This window comes from Ziziphus jujuba, chromosome 12 (assembly GCF_031755915.1).
Source record: "Ziziphus jujuba cultivar Dongzao chromosome 12, ASM3175591v1".
Lineage (NCBI taxonomy): Eukaryota > Viridiplantae > Streptophyta > Magnoliopsida > Rosales > Rhamnaceae > Ziziphus > Ziziphus jujuba.
The window spans coordinates 7257856-7278234 of record NC_083390.1 but is presented as its reverse complement, the minus strand read 5'-3'; the positions used below and the strand labels follow the sequence as shown (position 1 = coordinate 7278234).

The following is a 20379-nucleotide window of genomic DNA, read 5'->3' as shown; positions in this document are numbered from 1 at the left end:
TTGATAATCCATAAAATCTCAAAATCTAAGGTCTGGTGCATAATAAATTTAAACTGTTTGAGAAATTAAAAGACCAAGAGAGGTTGATGTTCACCTTCTACAGGTGGTTAGCATTCCTTCAATGCCAATGTGGTTTATTGGATTAAGAGGATTAGGAAGAAGAAGACATAAATTTCAAAAATAAAAAAGAAAATAATTTTGGTCATTATGGTTATTTTGGTCATTCAAGTGTTTATGAGATTGTACAAAGTTCTTTTTGCATTGTAAAAAGAACTACTCTAAAACTTATTTTCCCTTTCCATTTGTTTCATGTCAATTTTAGAAGGAAAAACAAAGTTGATTAAAATAAAAGAACCAATTAATTCTCTATCCTTTCGTTTCCACTTCATTTTAACCATACAAACAAGGGATTTAAATCATTTTGTTCCCATTCTCTTCTATTACATCATCCAAACATAGTGTAAGATATTTAACTACTTTAAAAATCATTTAACTGTACTTTCATATCATTGATTTGTAGAATTTTACAATTTAAATCCATAATTTTTAAATAGCGATTTAAGCTATACAATGTAAATCTAAAGGTTAATTACCCTTTGGTATCATTTATTTGTAAAATTTTGTAATTTAGACCTATAACTTTTAAAAGTAATAATTTAAACTTTTGGTTTTTTATTTATTATAGATTGATCCAATTCTTAATTTTGGCAAACAAGTTGATAATAATTTTGTCCAAACATTTGTTTTTATAATAAATTAAAAGTAACATATAGAAACAAATTAGGTTGTTAATCGTGATCAAATTTGTTATCAATTTGTTTAATCAAATTAGGGATTTGATCAATCTACAACAAACTTACAAATTAAGGATTTTAATCATTACTTTTAAAAATTGAGGGCTTAACCACAAAACTCTTAAAGTGGAAGATATCTAATTACAATTAATGCTAAATCTAATCATATATAGTTACTATTATAAATAATAATAATAATAATAATAATAATAATAATAATAAGATAATCCACAATTACAAATAAAACATGAAAATCTTACAGAATATTTATTGAATAGAGAGTGCAACTCCTATAATATATTTGCTAAATGTTCAATAGTACTCCAGTAGATAAAATATTTATTTAGTGTAATTGTATAGGAGTTTTTCTTATTTTCCTTACGTGGACGGCTTGTCTAGCAACAGTGATGAAAAGTGAAATTCACCATCAGACGGTTCATAACTAGTTGGATTTTCAAAGGATTATAGCTAGGTGTTCAACCATTAATCATGTGGTGTAATATCCAGAATACTCACCGACTGTGGATAGCGTGATTTTTAATCCACTTACTCAACACTAAAAAAGTATAAACGCAATGTGATAGGATGAACCACATTTCACAGGTTCCATGTGTGTTTGTGAGGTTGGCTTATGCTACTTCCGTGACAACCGGGAACATTCCCGTCATCCGGAGAGTCATGTAAAAATCCCCAAATCCCATATTGACATTTTCTCAAATCACGTGGTAGAAAAATGACCAAGTCAATATCGTGATTGAAACTCCAAAAGTACAGTGTCATGGCTGACAAATATGTTTTGCATTCCTTTTCCACTTGCCTAACCTAATTTCAGCACGTTTATGCGTACCACCATTTCAGTCCTCCGACCTCCTCATTCATCAAGTTGTTGTGACAAGTGAGTCTTTGCAGCTTTGCGGCTTTGCTGTTTCAATCTCCTCCACACATAATCGGTTTTGGCTCCTCCATACTTCAATTATTGGTCTTCCATCAATCGTACTATTTTATACACACCCCACATAACAATTAAATTAGTATCCCTACTCTCTACTCTAAATGGATATATGTAAAAAATATATATATAATAATAATAATAATAAATAAATATATATAAAAAATGGATATATGTGCTTAGTTAATTGTTTGACTAAAGCCATGATTTTTATCACATCATTTATTTATCACGCTTTGAAAAAAAAAAAAAAAAATCACATGTAAAATATGATTCTTTAGCTAAATCCGCATTTTTGACTTTTTTACTAAATTGATCAACACGATGAAGAATTTAACAAAAAAGTTAATAATTATCATATTATTATTATTATTTTATACAATTTCCCTATAAATAAACGAAGCCATGAACCTGCCCCCGCATCCTATTTTTTTGTGTCACATCCAAATTACCAGTTGGCCGCATGGAGTTTCGGCGACTAATATTCCTCTTGTTCTTCTTTTTGTTCTCTTTCACTTCCATAGTGCCCACACCCTTTTGCTTATCTCTGGGCCTGCAAATTCCTATCCATGAAAAATGCTTGAATTTCTCAACAGAACATGGAAAATTTTCAATGAGAGAACAGATTGTTGGGTTGGCTAATGACCCAGAAACAGTGAAATGGATGAAGAAAATAAGGAGAAAACTTCACGAATACCCAGAGCTTGCATATGAAGAATTCCAAACCAGTGAGCTTATCAGGCATGAGCTTGACCAACTTGGTGTTCCATATCGGTGGCCGGTGGCACATACCGGCGTTGTAGCTACTATTGGGTCCGGTTCTCCACCTTTTGTTGCTCTCAGAGCAGATATGGATGCTCTGCCTATTCAGGTAAAAACCCTTTTTTGTTTATTTTCAACGTTTTAATTAATTGTTTTAGTTTTTTTTGCTTTTCTTGAAAAAAAAAAAAAAATTCTGGGTTTTGTCCGAAAATGAGTCCCTTTGAATAGTTAATTCTTAATTGCCTCTTTGAATTTTATGCATGAGAGAATTATGAAGAAATGACTGAATGTAAATGGTCTTTGGGATACATAAATGTGGACCCACATGGCATAGTCATCGAATACTAGTGCTGAAGTTGGCGGTGATTAGACACAAACCATCTGATTTTGAAAATCTTGTAACAGTTCCACAAACATGCTCTTTAGCCGTTGCCAAAAATTGTAACTGTCGGAGATATACAAATCTGGGGAATCCAATGGTAGTTGAACACTTAAAGCAATATTTTTTATCTTATAATATTCGAAATATATTGTTTGCATGTTTCTGATAATCTTTTGGTCTGGTTTAAAATAATCAAAAGTAGTAAGGAGAATCTTGAGTATTGGATGGTACTATTGATTGAGGATCAGGAAAGGAATTTCTTATAAACAAGCAGACAAATGTCTTCAAAAGGATTATCTTTTCTCCCTCCATTTTGGTTTTGTCACTTAATATTCAGTACTTTTGCTAACTGAATAAAGATTTTATGCTTTTCTAAATATTTAATACTTTTGTTAACTGACTAAAGATTTTATGCTTTTCTAATCTTTCTTTTTGCTTCTGCATTTTTTTTTTCTGCTATGTATGGTAGATCCTCTTTACAGTACTAGAATATGCAAAACAACGGTTGGTCAATTTTTTTTCACAGTAATATATAAATAAAATTGAGAACAAATTCACTTGTTGGCCCAAGTCTCTGTTTTGTTTTTGACAGCATGTCAGATAACATAGAACCGGGCTAGTGACTTTTGGATTAATTCCTTGAAAAATATGTTTGAGTACTGCAAACTTTGTTCTCTTCAACTTCCTTCTCAGCGAATTCATGAAATTATAGGGCTGGAATCTTTCAAACTATAGTATGGCAACATTATAGGCTTATTGAACTCTGCTTCAATGCCTTCTTGAACTGTAGACATTTTTTATATCATTCACTACGGCAAATTGATCAAAATGGGTCTTTGTCTTTCTCTCCTCTGCCTAATCTAGCTTAGGTTTTAACTAAATTATACAAATGATTGAGAGTACTGTAAATTTGTTCTCTTTAATTTCCTGCTCTAAAAATTCATGAAATTATACACTGGCATCTTTCAAACTATCCTAGTATGGTAAAGTTTTTGGGCTTATTGAACTCTGCTTTAATGCCGTGTTGAGCTGTAGCCATTTTATATTATTCACTACTTCAATTCATCAAAAAGTGTCTTTTGTCTTTCTCTTCTCTGCTCAATCTAGCTGAGATATTAACTAAAATTAATACATATGATTTAGAGTACAACTACTATTGCATTTTTCTAGGAATTGGTGGAATGGGAGCACAAAAGCAAAGTGGACGGCAAAATGCATGCTTGCGGCCATGACGCGCACGTCACTATGCTACTTGGTGCTGCCAAGATACTTCAACAACTTCAGGACAAAATAGAGGTGAATTAGTGAAATTATATATGCTTTGAGATTGATCCGTTTAAATCTTCATATTAACATCGATTAAAACTTGTATTTTTGGATCAAAGCAGGGAACAGTTGTTCTTATATTCCAACCCGCTGAGGAGCGCGGTACAGGAGCAGAGAACATGATCAAAGAAGGTGTGCTTGATAATGTTGAGGCCATTTTGGGACTGCACGTAGTGAGTAGGTACCCTATAGGTGTTGTTGCATCAAGGCCAGGGGAGTTTCTAGCTGGTTGTGGGAGCTTCAAAGCAAAGATCAGTGGAAAAGGTGGTCATGCAGCTATTCCACAGCAATCCATTGATCCTATTTTGGCAGCTTCAACATCTGTAATTAGTTTGCAAAACATTGTTTCCAGGGAGATAGATCCTTTAGATTCCCAGGTACGTACCCCTTATGTTACCTTTCTTTGATAGCAATATAGAAATATGTCTGAATTTTTCATCTCTCAATAGTATTTTGACTATTGAGCATCATCCAATGCAGGTTGTTACTGTGGCTATGATTCAAGCAGGGACTACATTTAATGTCATCCCCGACTCGGCCACTATTGCCGGTACTTTCAGAGCATTCAGCAGGAAAAGCTTTGTCGCATTGAGGGAAAGAATAGAAGAGGTAACAAATTCATGAAGTATTAACAAAAAATGTGGGCCATGATCACTTCAAGATATCATTTGGGGAAAATGAGCATTACTCTTATTGAAAAACAGATCGTTAGCTTAGAAAAAGTTAAAGAGTTTCTTGGATGAAATTTAATTCTGTTTTCTTTTGTTTGTGCTAGGTTGTTAAAAGGCAAGCTGCTGTACACCGGTGCTCTGCCGAGATTGATTTCGTTGGAGGAGAACATCCCAATATTCCTCCAACCGTGAATGATGAGAAAATTTATGAACAAGTAAGACAGATCTCGAACGGAATAGTTGGAGAAGAAAATGCAGTGTTAGCCCCAAGCTTCATGGGGAGTGAGGATTTTGCTTTCTACTTGGATAAAGTACCGGGAACATTCCTGTTTTTAGGGGTACAAAATGACAAGATTGGAGCTATACATCAACATCATAGCCCTTACTACAGTATAGATGAGGATGTATTACCCACTGGAGCTGCAATACATGCAGCTTTTGCAATTTCTTACCTTTCTGATTCAAACTGCAGAAACTTAAATTCTCATAGCCATAGCTAGACTGATGTTTATATAAGTTTTCTCACTTCTTCTCCAAATTGCTCCATTGAATGCTAAAAAATTTCATCTTTTAGTACTCCATTTGTTTCTTGTTAATCTTTGAGGAGGATAAGCTTTTAGAGAACTACAGATTTTAGGTACAAAATTGTGTATGGTATATTAGCATTAATTTTGTGCATCAGGACAACATGTGAACTCAGTAAATCATACCCATTTTGGGAGGTTTTCAGTTCAATTACAAAATATTCTTTATCTTAATTAACCTACCATTAATAACCCATTTTGGGGGACGGACAAGAGTCACAGAATGTTTTTCTTGTCTCCAGACCCAGATGGCTAAAGAGGGGATTTGAACAGTTTTATTACTGTAGAAAAGTTCATTATATTAGAAACCAAAAGGTTTTTCATCAATCATGGATAGATAAACAAGAATCCCAAGATTTCTCAATAGCCGGATGCTATTATTATAAAGATGATTCAGAAACAATATCAACAAATCCGAATCATAATATTATTCCAAATGATCATCACCCATGGACAGCAAAATCCACACAACCAAATAAGAAAAAAAGAAAAAGAAAAAAAAAAAGGGACAACATATAATTTGTCAATATGCAAGAATGATAGGACGCTCAGAGCCTGTTCCTAAAAGCAAGAGAAGAAACAAGAAGACCAAGAAGTCCAAGCACCATGGAGGGATTGGTGAAGCTGCTTGACCCAACCGGTTCAGGTGCCATAACCATCCCTGGTGTGTGTTCATGCGCAGCAGCAACAGCTAAAAACAAAGCCAAACAAGCAGCAAACACCGCATATATAATATTGGAAGCCATTTTTTCTCTCAATATATGAGATTGACTCAATTTGCTTGGAATATATTTACTTTCTTTCTTAATTTCAATCAGTCGGTTCTGGTTTTTAACTGATTAAGCACACTTTATATAGAGTACAGAGGGGACGATAAGAAATTCTTTTTAAGACTAAGAGGCGTACAAATGTTTGAAGGTAGCTATCAGGAATATGTACTATCAATTGGCGTTGAAATCTATTATTCCATCTATGTTTAAAGTTTGTATAAGATTAAATTAATTAAAGAGAAAGTATAAATTATAGTTTTTAATGTCAGCGAGAAATGTCAAACTTGTACTAACATGTGTTTGTGCAATGGTGGTATTTGTACTACACTGCTGCCTTGACGGGTTTAACAATGAGAGGATCTATTGTTGCAGTCTATGCATTGCGAGTAAATTGAGGATTTTTGAAAGGGATTGCTTTGTCATGTAATAATCAGTTCTTATTGAGATTGATTAGTGTTTTTGTCTGCAAAATTTAAAAAAAAGAAAAAGAAAAAAAGTTTTCTAATGACATTTTACTTTCAACTAAAAAATTACTCCCTTTTTTTTTTTTCACCAATAAAACAAAATCCTTTTGGAAAATTGGTAATAGTTTTGAAAAGTAATAATTGTTTTTCCTTTTAATTAATTCCCGATTATTTATTTATTTTTTTTTTGAATCCAGTTGATTCATATAATTATGATAGTGGGTTCCATGCCACCATTATCAAGAACATGACATGTGAGGCACCAATGAAGTTTATTTATTCATTTTTAAATATATATGTTAATATGGAAATTTTGTCACTGAACCGGATATATTAGTTTTCTTTTGAATTGTCTTCTTCTTCTTCTTCTTCTTCTTTTTATATATATATTTTTATGTCTACTTAATAATAGCATTTCGTGTAAATTTGTCTCTCCTATGACTTAGTTTTTTTTTTTTTTTTTTTTCGTCAGAAAAAAATTAAAAAAAAAGAAGGTAAAAATAAACTAGTATGCATTGACTTTTTTTTTTTTTTCTTTTTTTGGTTTTCTGCATTGACTTTACATTGCCTTATAGTTAACAAAATTTGTTTTGCTATTTTTCCTTTTCCCCCAAATAGAAGGAAGGATATATAGCATATGAATTATTGTCATTTATTATGCATTTAGTCCTTATTTATTTATATATGATTTAACATATTTCTTATTATGGTTAATTAAAATAAAATTAGACATACATGTTAGCTCTATTCCTTTATTATTATTTTTTTTTCATTTATAAGAATCGATTTCGAAATTTTTTTGGTAATAGATATTTTTGTGTACAAATATCTTTAATTTGATTTGTTTTGTGTTTCTTATTATTAAAACATCATCTTCTTCAAAATGAAAAAATAAATTCAAATGATAAGATGTGAGTAACAAATAGTTTTTGTCATTTCTAATGTCTATAGGTAAATAGATTCACAAGCTCATTTTTCGTTTCTGTTTTATGTTTTTGGGAAAAAAATGAACCTTTTTTTTTTTTCCCTGTTTTATTATTTATATTCAATTAGGAGATAAATAAATTGAGTGGAGCCGAGTATTAGACTTGACTCATATGATTTTAATATTGTTTAAGTTCGATTTAAACTTTGCAAAATTTTGAAATATTTTGCTCAAGATTAGTTCAACTTATTTATGAAAATCTTGAGCCTATTTCAGCTCACTTCGTTATGATACATATGATGCAAAGACGTAAAAACTTGAAACATTTGATTTTTTTTTAATTTATTTTTAACAATAATTATTAATAAATTTCATTAATTTTATTATAAATTAGAGTTTTTGAAAAACAAGTTTATAAATTAAAATTTAAAATGTGAAAGTATTGTTTGTATGTTATAAATATTTAATGTATTTAAATGAATTTGTATAACTTTTATACAAATATGTAAATAACAAATCAAATTATTTATGAACTGCTCATAAAACTTCGATTAACTGGGGATCGTTTCTTGCTCAATATTAAACTCTTTTTTTTTTTTCTTTTTTTTTAAAATGAAGTTCGAACAAAGCTTATTTAGAGCTTTACTTCCCATAAATAACTAACTTTTTTAGATTTTGGCAAATTACAACGTATATAGGGCCCAAAAAAGAGTGGACTGAAAAATTGGCAGAAACGGACTCAAATTACTAATTTCAAAGAAAAGCCCAATTTGTTATATTTGGGATAAAAAATTATATATGAGCCCAAAAGAGGTTGGGCTGAAAAATTGATCCAAACGAATCCAAAAATGGGATTGATGACTTAAGTTGAGAAACTGTTAATAAATAAAACAGATTAAAAAAAGGAAAAAAAAACAGAAACGAAAACGAAAAGACGAGAAACGCAGAGTCTGGTTTTTGAGAAACAATCCTGAAAACCCGCCGCTCTATCCCCTGAAACGGCTAATACTCGTTCTCCGTCACTGCGCCTGGCCGGAGCAGAAAGCTTTTTGGGTGCGCAGGTTAAGACTCTATGCGCCTCTAACTCACACACCCACACACACACACACACCTATGGGCTCCACTTCCGCCATCTCCTTCTTCTCCAATCCCAAGGTATACACACAAAAAAACAGAAAAAAAAAAAAAACTCATACTGTGTCCTTCTCTTTCTCCCTGGTTTTCTATTCAATGGAGGTTTTGGTTCTCAGATTTTGCTGCGGTCCAATCAGCACAGCCAGAGAGTGCAACTTAAAGTGTTACGCGGTGCTTGCTTGGGCTATTCTGGACATGGTGCCGTATTGAATGCTAATTTCTTGCTGAGAAGAAAATGCCTGAGATTTAGAGCTTTCGAGGTGAAAGCAGCTGCTTCTTCTGGTGGTTCCAGGAGGTCTAGTACTGGTCGGAGAGTTTATAGGCAGTCTCAAAGCGAGAGCTCATTGTCTCTTGCTCCGGTGAAGCAGTTTGCTTCTTCTGTTTTGCCCGCCGGCTTGTTGTTGGTGGTCACTTTTGGTATAAATTTTTTTTGGGCTTAATTCCTTTTTGCTTTCTATTTTTACTATTTTGTTATGAAAATTAGTAATAAAAGTTAATATTTAGTTTGATTAAATTGAATTATTAAAAAATTTCCTGGTAATTGGGAATATAAACATTAGATACTTTTATATGCAAGCATTGCTTTGATTAAAATATAGTCATTCAAAAAGTCCAAAGAAACAATGATCTAATAATTCAAAAAGAAAAAAAAAAAAAAAAGAAGGGTGTAGTCAATACCCTTTGGTGTTGAGATGCTAAGGGTGCTTTCTAGTATTGCCATACCGTTAACCGTTGATTTTTGTTATAATATTTGGATGCAATTGCATTTTCTGGTAATGTTTCTCTATAAATGTACTTATTTATGTCTTCAGCTGACAGATTTGTGGAAATTGGTGGAGAAACTCCTGCTTTCTAGTATTGCCATATCGTTAAGCCGTTGATTTTTGTTATAATATTTGGATGTAATTGCATTTTCTTGTAATGTTTCTCTATAGATGTACTTATTTATGTCTTCAGCTGACAGTTTTGTGGAAATTGGTGGACAAACTCCTTGTTCCGAAGCCGCAGAGGTCTTCGACTGTAGAAAATAAAACTCCTGTGGAAGGAGCAAAATGGTCTTTCGCTGTGGGTACGAATTTGCTATCAGGTATTGGTGCAAAGGTTGAAAGAGAGTCCAAGCAGAAGCTCAACGAATTTGCCAAGGAATTAAGGTCATTCAGAAGTGTTGACATGTCAGGTATGCTGGCTTGATACATGTTGGTAATAGCCATGAAAATTTGTTGCTGTTGATGATTTTAATATGTACGAATGAGGTTGCTTCTCTGCATGTTTGAAGCTTCTGAGAAACGTTAGTGAAAACATGTAAGTTTAATAGCATAGCACTTGATAACCTTATTCATATGCATTACCCATGGACACCAAGTTAAACCTTACTAGGTCATTTGTCCTTTATGTTGATTCTGAAACTGCTGTTTGAAATTATCTGAACGAATTTTTATTTTCCATCTGACTGTAAATTTCTTTGTTTTTCCTCTTAAGTTAATTCATATATCTTTCAATATTGTCTATAACATACATCTAAAATAAAAAGTAAGTAAATTTTGGCAGGACGCAATTTTGGTGATGAGGGACTATTTTTTCTGGCTGAGAGTTTAGGATACAATCAGGTCAGTATTTTTATTCATTTTAATTTAAAATTCTCTTATTTTGTTATGTATGTTTCTATGCTTATTGTTATAACTTCTTAGTGCTACTTTGTTGTTAATCTATGAAGTCTTTTACCTCCAAATGTGCTTTTTACATGAAATATTGGAAGAGAAGGTATTATTCTGCTTTTCTTTTATGAACTTCATCATATAATTTATCCCGTGTCAGACCCTTGAAGAAGTAAGTTTTGCTTCAAACGGAATAACAGCAACTGGCCTGAAGGCATTTGATGGTATTCTTCAATCAAACTTCATGTTAAAGACTCTTGATCTTTCTGGAAACCCTATTGGAGATGAAGGAGTTAAGGTCAGCCTCTAGTCCCACTTTTATTAGATTAGTTTCTGAAAAAAAGTTGTTAAGAGCTGACATTAGTGATCTTTCTAGATGAATTTTTTTTGGGTTGTGAGAAATAAGGTTTTTCATTGCTTAAATCTGTATTTATTATTGCTGGTTACTATTGCACTCAGGTTTAATTTGTAATTGATGTGTTCTTGTTCACAGTGCCTATGTGATATATTGGTAAATAATACTGGTATTCAACAGCTTCGGCTGAACAGTACCGATTTGGGAGATGAGGTTGGTTTACTTCTAGCATCGAAGCTACTGTCCTTAGTTCAATCATGTTTCTTTAAAAGTTCACATTTGTGAAAAGCCTATCTAGCAAGTAGTAAAAATGTCTAAAGTGATGCTCATTTTTGTAATGCAGGGTGCAAAGGCTATTGCAGAAATGTTGAAGCAAAATTCAAGCTTACTTGGCCTTGAACTTAACAACAATAGCATTGACTATTCTGTATGGAATTCCCTCACATATTCTAAGGTTTTAGCCTTCCTTGAAATTAGCCAAAATTGATTCTGTTTGTGATTTTGTTTTCCACAATGGAGGTAGGGATTTACAAGTCTTGCTGGAGCCCTTCTCGAGAATAAAATATTACAAAGATTGTATCTCGTGTGAGTGATGTTTATTCTCCTTTCTTCTGTCGTTTCATATTATAAACTGTCTAGTTTTCATAAGCTGTTTCTTTGTGTTTGTTAAGGGGTATGCTTCTGTTCTTGAACAATTAATATAGTCTTTTTATACTGCATTTACCTTTGTATTTCTTTTTTAGATTCTGTTAACATTTTTAGATTCTGTTGTTGTTGTTGTTGTTTAAGTAACAATTATGGAGGTGCTCTGGGAGCTAATGCTTTGGCTAAGGGGCTTGAAGGGAACAAATCTTTAAGGGTACATGTCTCATTTCTTTTCTGGTCAAAATTGGGAGAAATCGTCAATTTCTTTTGATGGCTCGGATTATTTATTTACTTTGGAGATATATTTAGTATATATTTAATATTTTAGTGACTTTATCTATGGATGACAAACATGGAAATGCCATGCATTGACAACATATAATTAATTTCCATATGCATGAATAAGACATGATTCTCAATGAATGGAATGCTGTTACTTCAGGGCTTAATTTTATTTTATTCTATTTTTTCCTCATCCAGTCCTTGATTCCTTTGTTGGGAATGGAGCAAAGTTTCAGAATACACCACACAGGATTGAAATTTCATGATGAAATCAAAATCTATCTAAGGAGTTACCGGTTTTTCTGATTACAGTTTACTGTACAGTACGGAAGATCCTTGATGCTGTACATTTATTTTCACTTCACCTTTGCATTATCTTATATAAGCTTCAATTTAGATATTGCTGTTCTCTATCCAGAGAGCATTAATTTTCACAATTAACTTAAAAGAAGATAAAGCTAAGTTGAAAAAAAAAAAAAAAATACATATACATATATATATATATATATATAAATATATGTATAGAAAGAGGGAGAAGATAGTATGGTAAAATTTTCAAATCCCACAGAGGAATGGGAAATTTTTGGTTCTTTTGGGTTCACACACATGCATGAGATTCCTACCAAGAATTGCTGAACTTTTTTCTTCTTAAGAGTGTTTCTACATATAAGTAAGCTATCTATGGAAACACAGACTTTTCCCTTTCAGAGGCTCTAGGATTTATAGTTTTGTTTTGCTTCCAGGTACTTAATTTGCAAGGTAATTCTATTGGAGATGAAGGAGTTCGTGCATTGATTTCTGGTTTATCTCCACGTAAAGGTTTGCAAGCTATATCAGTCATTAATTATGAACTCTCTTTTTCGATCATCACAAATGTGTATTTGATTTATTGCTGCATGTCTGTATTGTAAATGACATGGCATGCATTTTTCCTTAGATAGCCTTACACAGCTAGATATTGGCAACAACTTGATTAGTGCAAAAGGTGCCTTTCATGTTGCTGAGTATATCAAGAAGGCTAAGAACATGTTATTATTCAACATCTCCATGAATGACATAGGTGATGAGGTAAAGATATTTTAAGTGAGCTAATTCTTTGTACAATTTAAATGTATTTCTTTCCATGAATGACATAGGTGATGAAGTAAAGATATTTTAAGTAAACTAATTCTATGTACAATTTAAATGTATTTCTTTTTGCCGATGTTATGTTCTAGGATTAATTTGAATGACACAATTATCACTTTTAAGTCCATTTTTAATAATTTTCCTGACAATAATAAAGGTCAGAAATTATTCAATCAACTTTTCAAATTTTTCTTGCTTTTATTATTATTATTATTATTATTATTATTATGTCATATGAGGTAGATAACAATCAAGCAATATTGTGATTTTTAGCTTGGTTAACCAAACAACAAACTCAATTTTGATCTGGTTGAAAAATGTAGGAAAACTCAGTAGCTTAGTTGCTTGTTTTAAATGCAACCTAAAGTATTAATTATGCTGCTATAGTGATGTTTGAATCCTGTAATTATTTATCAGGGAGCTGAAAAAATTGGAGATGCATTGAAGGAAAACCGGAGCATCACAAACATAGAACTGGTGAGACGATTTTGTTTTTAGCTGTGCTTCATCTCTCTATCTCTCTCTCTCTCTCATGTGCTCGCACGCACGCACTTACATGTGTGTGTCGATGAAAAGTTCATTAACTATTCATTTTGTAAATGTGGGACTTTTTCATATAGGTAGGAATTAACATCAAGGTTAAGGGAGTCACTGCTATAGCTGAAGCATTGAAAGATAACTCTGTCATTACATATGTATGTCTACAGTCCTTTTTTTTTTTTTTTTTTTTTTTTTTTTTTTTTAATAATATTTTCCAGTTTCTATTTTTATTTTGCAATGACATTCTTCTCTCTCTCTCTCTCTCTCTCAGTTGGATCTTAACTATAATGCTTTTGGACCAGATGGAGCAAAGGCTTTATCTGAAGTTCTTAAGTTCCATGGAAAGATAGAAACCCTTAAGCTTGGCTGGTGCCAGGTAATGAACAGATTTTTTGAACCATGTGTAATCCTTCTTCTAGATGATTTTTTAAAAATTGTATGGTTATTTCTTGCAGATAGGGCCAAAGGGTGCAGAGTTCTTTGCTGATATGCTGAAATATAATACCACCATATCCTTTCTGGATTTGAAGGGAAACGGACTAAGAGATGAAGTTGGTTCCTATCAATAGTAATATCTTTTATAATGCCAGTTGGGTCGGTCTGAAATCACTCTTATTTTACTCTTTATTGCATAACAGGGTGCAGTCTGCTTGGCTCGCAGCTTAAAAATAGTTAATGAAGCTTTAACTTCATTGGATCTGGGATACAATGAGATAAGGGTATGCATTGACTTTTTTACTTTTTGTATTTGGAATTAGTATAAGCAGTGCTGTTACATTCTGGCTTCCATTCAGGATGATGGGGCTTTTGCCATTGCTCAAGCACTAAAGGCTAACGAAGATGTAAAAATCACGGCTCTCAACCTTTCCAATAACTTCCTGACGAAATTTGGACAGGTAAAAGTCTCCACGTACCCCTCTTTTGATCTTTTACTTGTCATTTTGTCATACATTTTTTTTTTCTTTAATTGTTGTTACATTTATGAATTTTCATATCATGCAGAGTGCTTTGATAGATGCAAGAGATCATGTATATGAGATGAGTGAAAAGGAAGTCGAGATTTTTGTCTAAAAAGCTTCTCTTTGTGGAGAAGAGTTGTAGGTAATATGCTACAAAAATACCTTGTTAATCTCTAATTATTCTTTCCCGGCTAAGGTGTTGCTAAGAACTCCAAACTTCTGATTCTGAATTTTGAGTTTCTTATCAACATCAACTTTGTGAGAGTGGAAATATCTGAAAATTTTGATATGGAGGGATCATCGTTAGTCTCATGAGTGATAATCATTCATTTGTTATTAAGGTCTTTTTACAATCTTAATTGATTCTGCAAATCTGCTTATGATACTAGTTTTCAATTAAAAATTCCCTCGAAATTATCAGGGTGTTGCTGTAAACTTGAGTAGATAACTCTAGCAGGTGGAGAGATTAGCGTCTTTGGAAATAGCATTTGGTGTCGTTGCTGGTAGGTGAGATGGTATGGAGTTTAGGCAGCCAGCTAGCCTGTCTTGGTGCTGGTATGACAGTCTCTTGGAAATACAAAGTGTGGGGTATCAACTTCGATGCCTGTCCGTGGACATACATATATTAATTTCATTTTTCTCTTAATATTAAATAGAAAAGGACACAAATGGATTGGTAAGACATTTGGAGTAAAGGCAGATTTAAGTGCCACCATTATTTGGATCGGACATTTGGTCAATGTGAAATTAAAAACAAAATGCGTATAGATTGCTCGGTTTACTACTCGGTGTAAAGAACATTAGAGTAGGTGGGACGGAAACTGATATTGCAAGGAGGCGCGTTATGGGGTTGACATGTGGTCCGTACAGGTTTAGAGGAAGCATTACGTGGGTATGTGTCTCATGCGGGACCATTGGGGCTAAGTAATGTGACGTCTCAGTCTCTCACTTTCTTTTCTCTCTATGAATCAAATCCATGCTATGAGCTGTAGTGTTTCATGCCATGTCTTAAAGATAAACATGAAATGGAGAATCTTCACTCTTAATTTGCGTTTCCCTTTGTCCCATTTGCTGGTTTTGGCTTATTGCCATCCAGCTTTGGGGATGGACATGGGCAGCTGCCTTTTTTTTTTTTTCAGCCTCTATTCAATTCCCTGCCCATGCCCATTGTTCCTATTTATCCACTCTCTTATACTGGATGTATTCAATCCAATCTTTTCTTAATTTTTATATGGATTACATGTAACTGGGTATTGCTGTTGTCCGATATCATCCAGTTGAAAGTGTTTTCAAATCTTTAATCTTGAAGCCTTTTTAGAAACATAATCACCGTTGGGTCATGTAGTTAAAAAAGAACAAATCTTCTTCCTCTAGATAATATTAAAGGCACCAAATAATCTACTAAATTATTTAGCAAATTTATATGTCATTATATGCTTTGATTTATATTTAACAATATTTATTTTTTAAAAATTGATTTATTCAAATTTAAATTATATTAATATATTAACCAATTTGGTAAGATTAGTTGACTGTGTACAAAAGTGAAAATATACATATAGAACCTATTAATCTTGAAACTATGTATTTAGCTGACAACATGAAATCTTCAGAGTGCCTCATGTCATTGTATATGGAGGCAATATAAATAATTGAAGCAATTATTATTGCAAAATATAAATAAATAATTGAAGCAATTACTTGTGAGGCAAAAGCTCCCACCTAAAAAAACAAAAAAAGAAAAAGGCAAAAAAAACAGTGGAAATGTGTCACGTGATAAATTTTTGGCAAGTGCAGAATGTGTTTATATTATTACCTATTATACGACAATTACACTTGAAGAAGCGGAAACAAGACAGAGAAATATTCCTACAATCTACTAGTTAAATCTAGAACCATTTTTTTTTTTTTATATATATAATTTTTTGGGCTAAGAATTAATAAGAGTGTGAGAAAGCACATGACAGCTTTTTTTCTCGTAGATCTATATATATATATATAAATATATATGTCCAAACCGTGTACGTAATTTGTTTTGATCAGCAAAAAAACTCCAATCTGGGAAAGGACGCAAAGTTGCAGCAGAAATTCAGTGTCCATATTCGAAAGCCAAAAACAGAAGAGTGATGAGAGTGAGTGAATGAATGAGTGGTGGATAATATTGTAATTCCAAATAGGGACGAAAAAGCTCTATAAATAAAGGGGCCTCTGTACCCATTCTGCAGCCACCTGTAGAAGACGTCCTCTGTCCTAGCTCCTTCTGTTCCATCTCTCTCCGCTATTACCTTCCTTCTCTCATTCCTCTAATGGCTATACGCTTGCTTCTTCTAATGGCACTTCTTCTCATTTGCCTAGCCCAGGTAAAGATATTATTATTCATATATAATAATATATATATATATATATATATACACACACACACGTTACTCTTCCAAAATGAAAACCCTGTTCTTGAACTTAACCCCTGTTCTTCTTCTTCTTTTATTCATGTCTATGATCTGCAGGTTTCACCAGACTCCAAGATTGAAGACCAAGAAACCCATGTCAGTTTAATTACCCATCACCACCATATCTATATATATATATATATATATATGTTTCTTATAAGTTTTTCTAACCATTTATAACAAACAATGTAAAACACATTCTTTTTTTCAGGTGGTAGTCAGAGGAACAAACAGAAGGCTTTTTCCATTCTTGGGTATGGATTTATTTGCTTATTTATTTATTTTTTAAAATTTTTAGGAAAATCTTGGCGTAATAATTGTGATATTTGAATTGGCATGCAAATGATGATGCAGACTGTGGAGGATTATGCAAGAGGAGGTGTAGTTTGCATTCAAGGCCAAACGTGTGCATCAGAGCATGTGGAACTTGCTGTATTAGATGCAAGTGTGTTCCTCCAGGAACGGCTGGCAACAGAGAAATGTGTGGGAGGTGTTACACTGATATGACCACCCATGGCAACAGGACCAAATGCCCTTAAAGTTGAACCATATCCAACCAAACCCTCACATCACATGGCCTCCCACATCACTTGAAACTAGATTCTCTTTTTCTACATCTACATTAAGGAGAGAAACTATATATAAAATGTAAAAAACACCCAAGTGTGTCTAGGCTGTGATTATTTTGTTTTATTATATATGTATGTGCTTGTGTGTTTTGAACTTTTTGATGTTGAAGATGGTGTAACTTCGGAAAAGAGCATTCTGAGTTTCTATATATTTCAACTGTTTTGATGAACAAGATCATATCTATTTTCTTTTTTTCTTTTTTTCTTTTTTTCTTTTTTTTTTTTTTTTTTGGGGGGGGTAAGTTGATGAACAAAATAAATGCAAAATTGTCTTTTTCATGTCTTGGATCCATAAATTAATCATCTGCGATATATTATGCATAAAAGTTTGTCAATGCAATTTTCCTATCCATAAATGACGTTGAAGATTTTATCTGTGGGCTTCAAAAGATCAGCACAGCTGCACAAGCTCATGTGTCGCCCCAGTGTTGTTGTTAAGGGTTAATATAGTTTATCAAGTTATCTACAAATATAGAAATGTCATTGTTTAACTGGTTTATATTTAATTATATTTATATTTTTAAAAGTTGATTTATTTAAATTTAAATTATATTAATATATTAATTAATTAAATAATAACTTATATATACTTGACAGATAACTCAAATTAGATGGTATTTATAGCATTATTGAAACGTCAATATCAATGTCAATGTAAATCTTAATTTGTGTACTTTAATAACATGTGCTAAAAAATAGCATTGCCAAATTGAAAACTTATATTTGTCACTGATAAGATCTATACTTATAGATTAATTAGTTACATGTTAATGTTTTTCTTTTTTATTAAATATTGTTAAGATCCATTTTTCACCTTCAAAAAGTAAAATAATAATTTTTAATTCAATAAAAAGTTATAAGGTCTATATAATTTATTGATGCCGAATTCAATGCTAAAAAAATAAAAATGCAAAATTTGGTTTCAAATTTGTTGTCAACACTTGGCATCCTCCATTGGAGATACCAATTGGAAGAGCAATTTTGCTACATTATAGCAATGGCTTGCCAACCGCAGTCTTTAGAATATGTTAGGAGTCTATTGATGGGAAGGGATTGGGAAAAGCTTGAATCTAATTCTGCAATGATGAATATCAGGAGTCTATCGTGGAGTTATATATGTGTATTAATAAGATTATTAATTATTTCTTAAAGCTCGATCTTTTCCTTGGATGAACCATATAATCATGAACCATAATAGAAGAGCTTGCCCCATTTTTGAATAAACCTCATTAAATCATATAATTTAGGAGTATAAACTGAAACATTCTAGATCTATAAAGAGCTATAAAGATAGTTATTAAATCATAGAACTGCATAAAAACGTTCCTCCTGAAATAGCTGTTAATCAGAATAACAAAAAATTATTTTAGCCATTTTCGTATATTAGATGTACTTTACGAATTGAGTAATACAAAAGGTTAAATATAATAAAATAAAAAATTAAAAGATTTGATAAAAAATTTTCGTTTGAAAATTTCCCAAAAAGCTAATCATAAATTCTTCTCTCCATTATAACAATAAAGAGTGTTATGCTCGGAGATAAAATATAACTAAGGTGTATTTTTTTATGAAAGGTTGAATGGATCATCTGAAGAATAATTAGGCCAAAAGGCCCAAATACATCCCAAAAAAAAAAAAAAAAAAAAAAAAAAAAACTTACATCAAAGAAAAGCAAATGAAAAGTTTCATAAAAATTATGGTAGATCCTCGAAGAGGAATTTCTTAATAAATAGGGGCTTAAATTTCTTTTTTTTTTCTAATTTTTGTTACTTTTGACTTTTCATAAAAATGTCCCTGATAGGTAACAGAGAGGAAGTTTGGTTCATGAAATGTATCTCGGTTATTGGGTTTATAATGTTGAAGGCCTCACAGACACCATGTTCGGATTGGGCTTATTGTTTTTGGTCCTGTCCTTAAGTCTAAACAGTTTGGTCCTATTACAATAACCCACATTAGCAGTTCAGTTGGTCGTTTTTTTAGCCATAATTTAGTTTTTTAAATATATTTTCTCTCAACCTATATTTTAATTTTTTACCAAGACATTTAATGATTTTTATATTTATAATCCAGATTTTTCTTCCTTGTTGTATCTGTACTCTTTTTTTTTTTTTTTTCCACCTTCTTTTTTTTTTTTTTTTTTTTTTTGAAAGATAAATAAAGGAAGAAGCAAATCACATCACAATCACAAAAACTCATGAAATTTTTGTTTTTTACTCTGGAACATTGCCCTCCTATCGTCCTGATATTAAGATTTGGTATTTTACCGTTTGATTTTAAAAAATGTATTCTCAACACTCTAACTAGGAAGATAAAAGAAAAAATTGAAAATAAAATTTCAAAAAAAGATCAGAAGTCCAGAAAATAAGATCAGGTCCGAACACATCATGTTAACATAGCAATGAAAGCCTCCATCCTTTCCGTATGCTCTGGTTTGTACTTGTATTCATATCAGACATTAATTATGTGTTTTTTTTTTCTTTGTTTTTTTTTTTTTTCGGGATCTATTTTGATTCAAGTGAGTCATTAATCAGAACATACTTAATTGATTAAATCTTATTATTCTTTTATATAAGCATTAAGTTACTTCATTTTTTTCAAACACAAAAAGTCTAGAAATTAAATTGTACCTAATATAGATAATTATTTGACTTATAGGGGAAAAAAAATATTGGTACCAATCTGCTCTGAACTATATATAGTTTGACACTTCATATTTTGATTTTGATTTTTTTTGGGTATTATGCACCTTGAAATTTATTTATTTATTTTTGCACTTTGTATCCTTTTTTGAATTTTTTGAGTGACTCGTAAGATGGTTAACATATGGGTTAAAAATTGAAGGTGCAAGTGCAATTTTTTATAATTTAGGATACAAAATGCAAAAGTTTTCAAATAAAAAATTTAATAAAAAATTAATAAACTTTTTTGATTAATGCAAATTATTATTTTTTTAATAAATTAGTGCTGTTATAAAGGAA

At 31.9% G+C, this 20379-nt stretch overlaps 2 protein-coding genes across 5 annotated transcripts; both read left to right on the top strand.

Moving 5' to 3' along the window:
• Positions 1-2152: 2152 nt before the first annotated feature.
• LOC107419938 (IAA-amino acid hydrolase ILR1-like 4) lies at positions 2153-5642 on the top strand. The gene is made up of 5 exons (XM_048463048.2): positions 2153-2614; positions 4058-4183; positions 4276-4590; positions 4694-4822; positions 4989-5642. Exons 1-5 carry the CDS (start codon positions 2207-2209, stop codon positions 5382-5384), a joined length of 1374 nt encoding a protein of 457 aa, XP_048319005.2. The 5' UTR covers positions 2153-2206; the 3' UTR covers positions 5385-5642.
• A 2881-nt stretch (positions 5643-8523) lies between these two features.
• LOC107419883 (uncharacterized) lies at positions 8524-17574 on the top strand. 4 transcript variants are annotated; one of them, XM_048462728.2, is made up of 22 exons: positions 8524-8782; positions 8878-9178; positions 9726-9938; positions 10310-10368; positions 10577-10714; positions 10910-10984; positions 11115-11198; positions 11295-11356; positions 11534-11630; positions 12442-12517; positions 12636-12766; positions 13244-13303; positions 13447-13521; positions 13638-13742; positions 13822-13917; positions 14005-14085; positions 14161-14262; positions 14369-14467; positions 16369-16685; positions 16830-16868; positions 16984-17026; positions 17127-17574. In XM_048462728.2, the coding sequence occupies exons 1-18, from the start codon at positions 8741-8743 to the stop codon at positions 14435-14437; spliced, it is 1866 nt and encodes a 621-aa protein (XP_048318685.2). In that variant the 5' UTR covers positions 8524-8740; the 3' UTR covers positions 14438-14467; positions 16369-16685; positions 16830-16868; positions 16984-17026; positions 17127-17574. The 4 variants fall into 4 exon arrangements, with proteins under 4 accessions (XP_048318685.2, XP_048318687.2, XP_048318688.2 ...); XM_048462731.2 differs by having other exon boundaries at positions 8525-8782; positions 11561-11630; XM_048462730.2 differs by lacking the exons at positions 16369-16685; positions 16830-16868; positions 16984-17026; positions 17127-17574 and adding an exon at positions 14747-15092.
• Positions 17575-20379: the final 2805 nt, after the last annotated feature.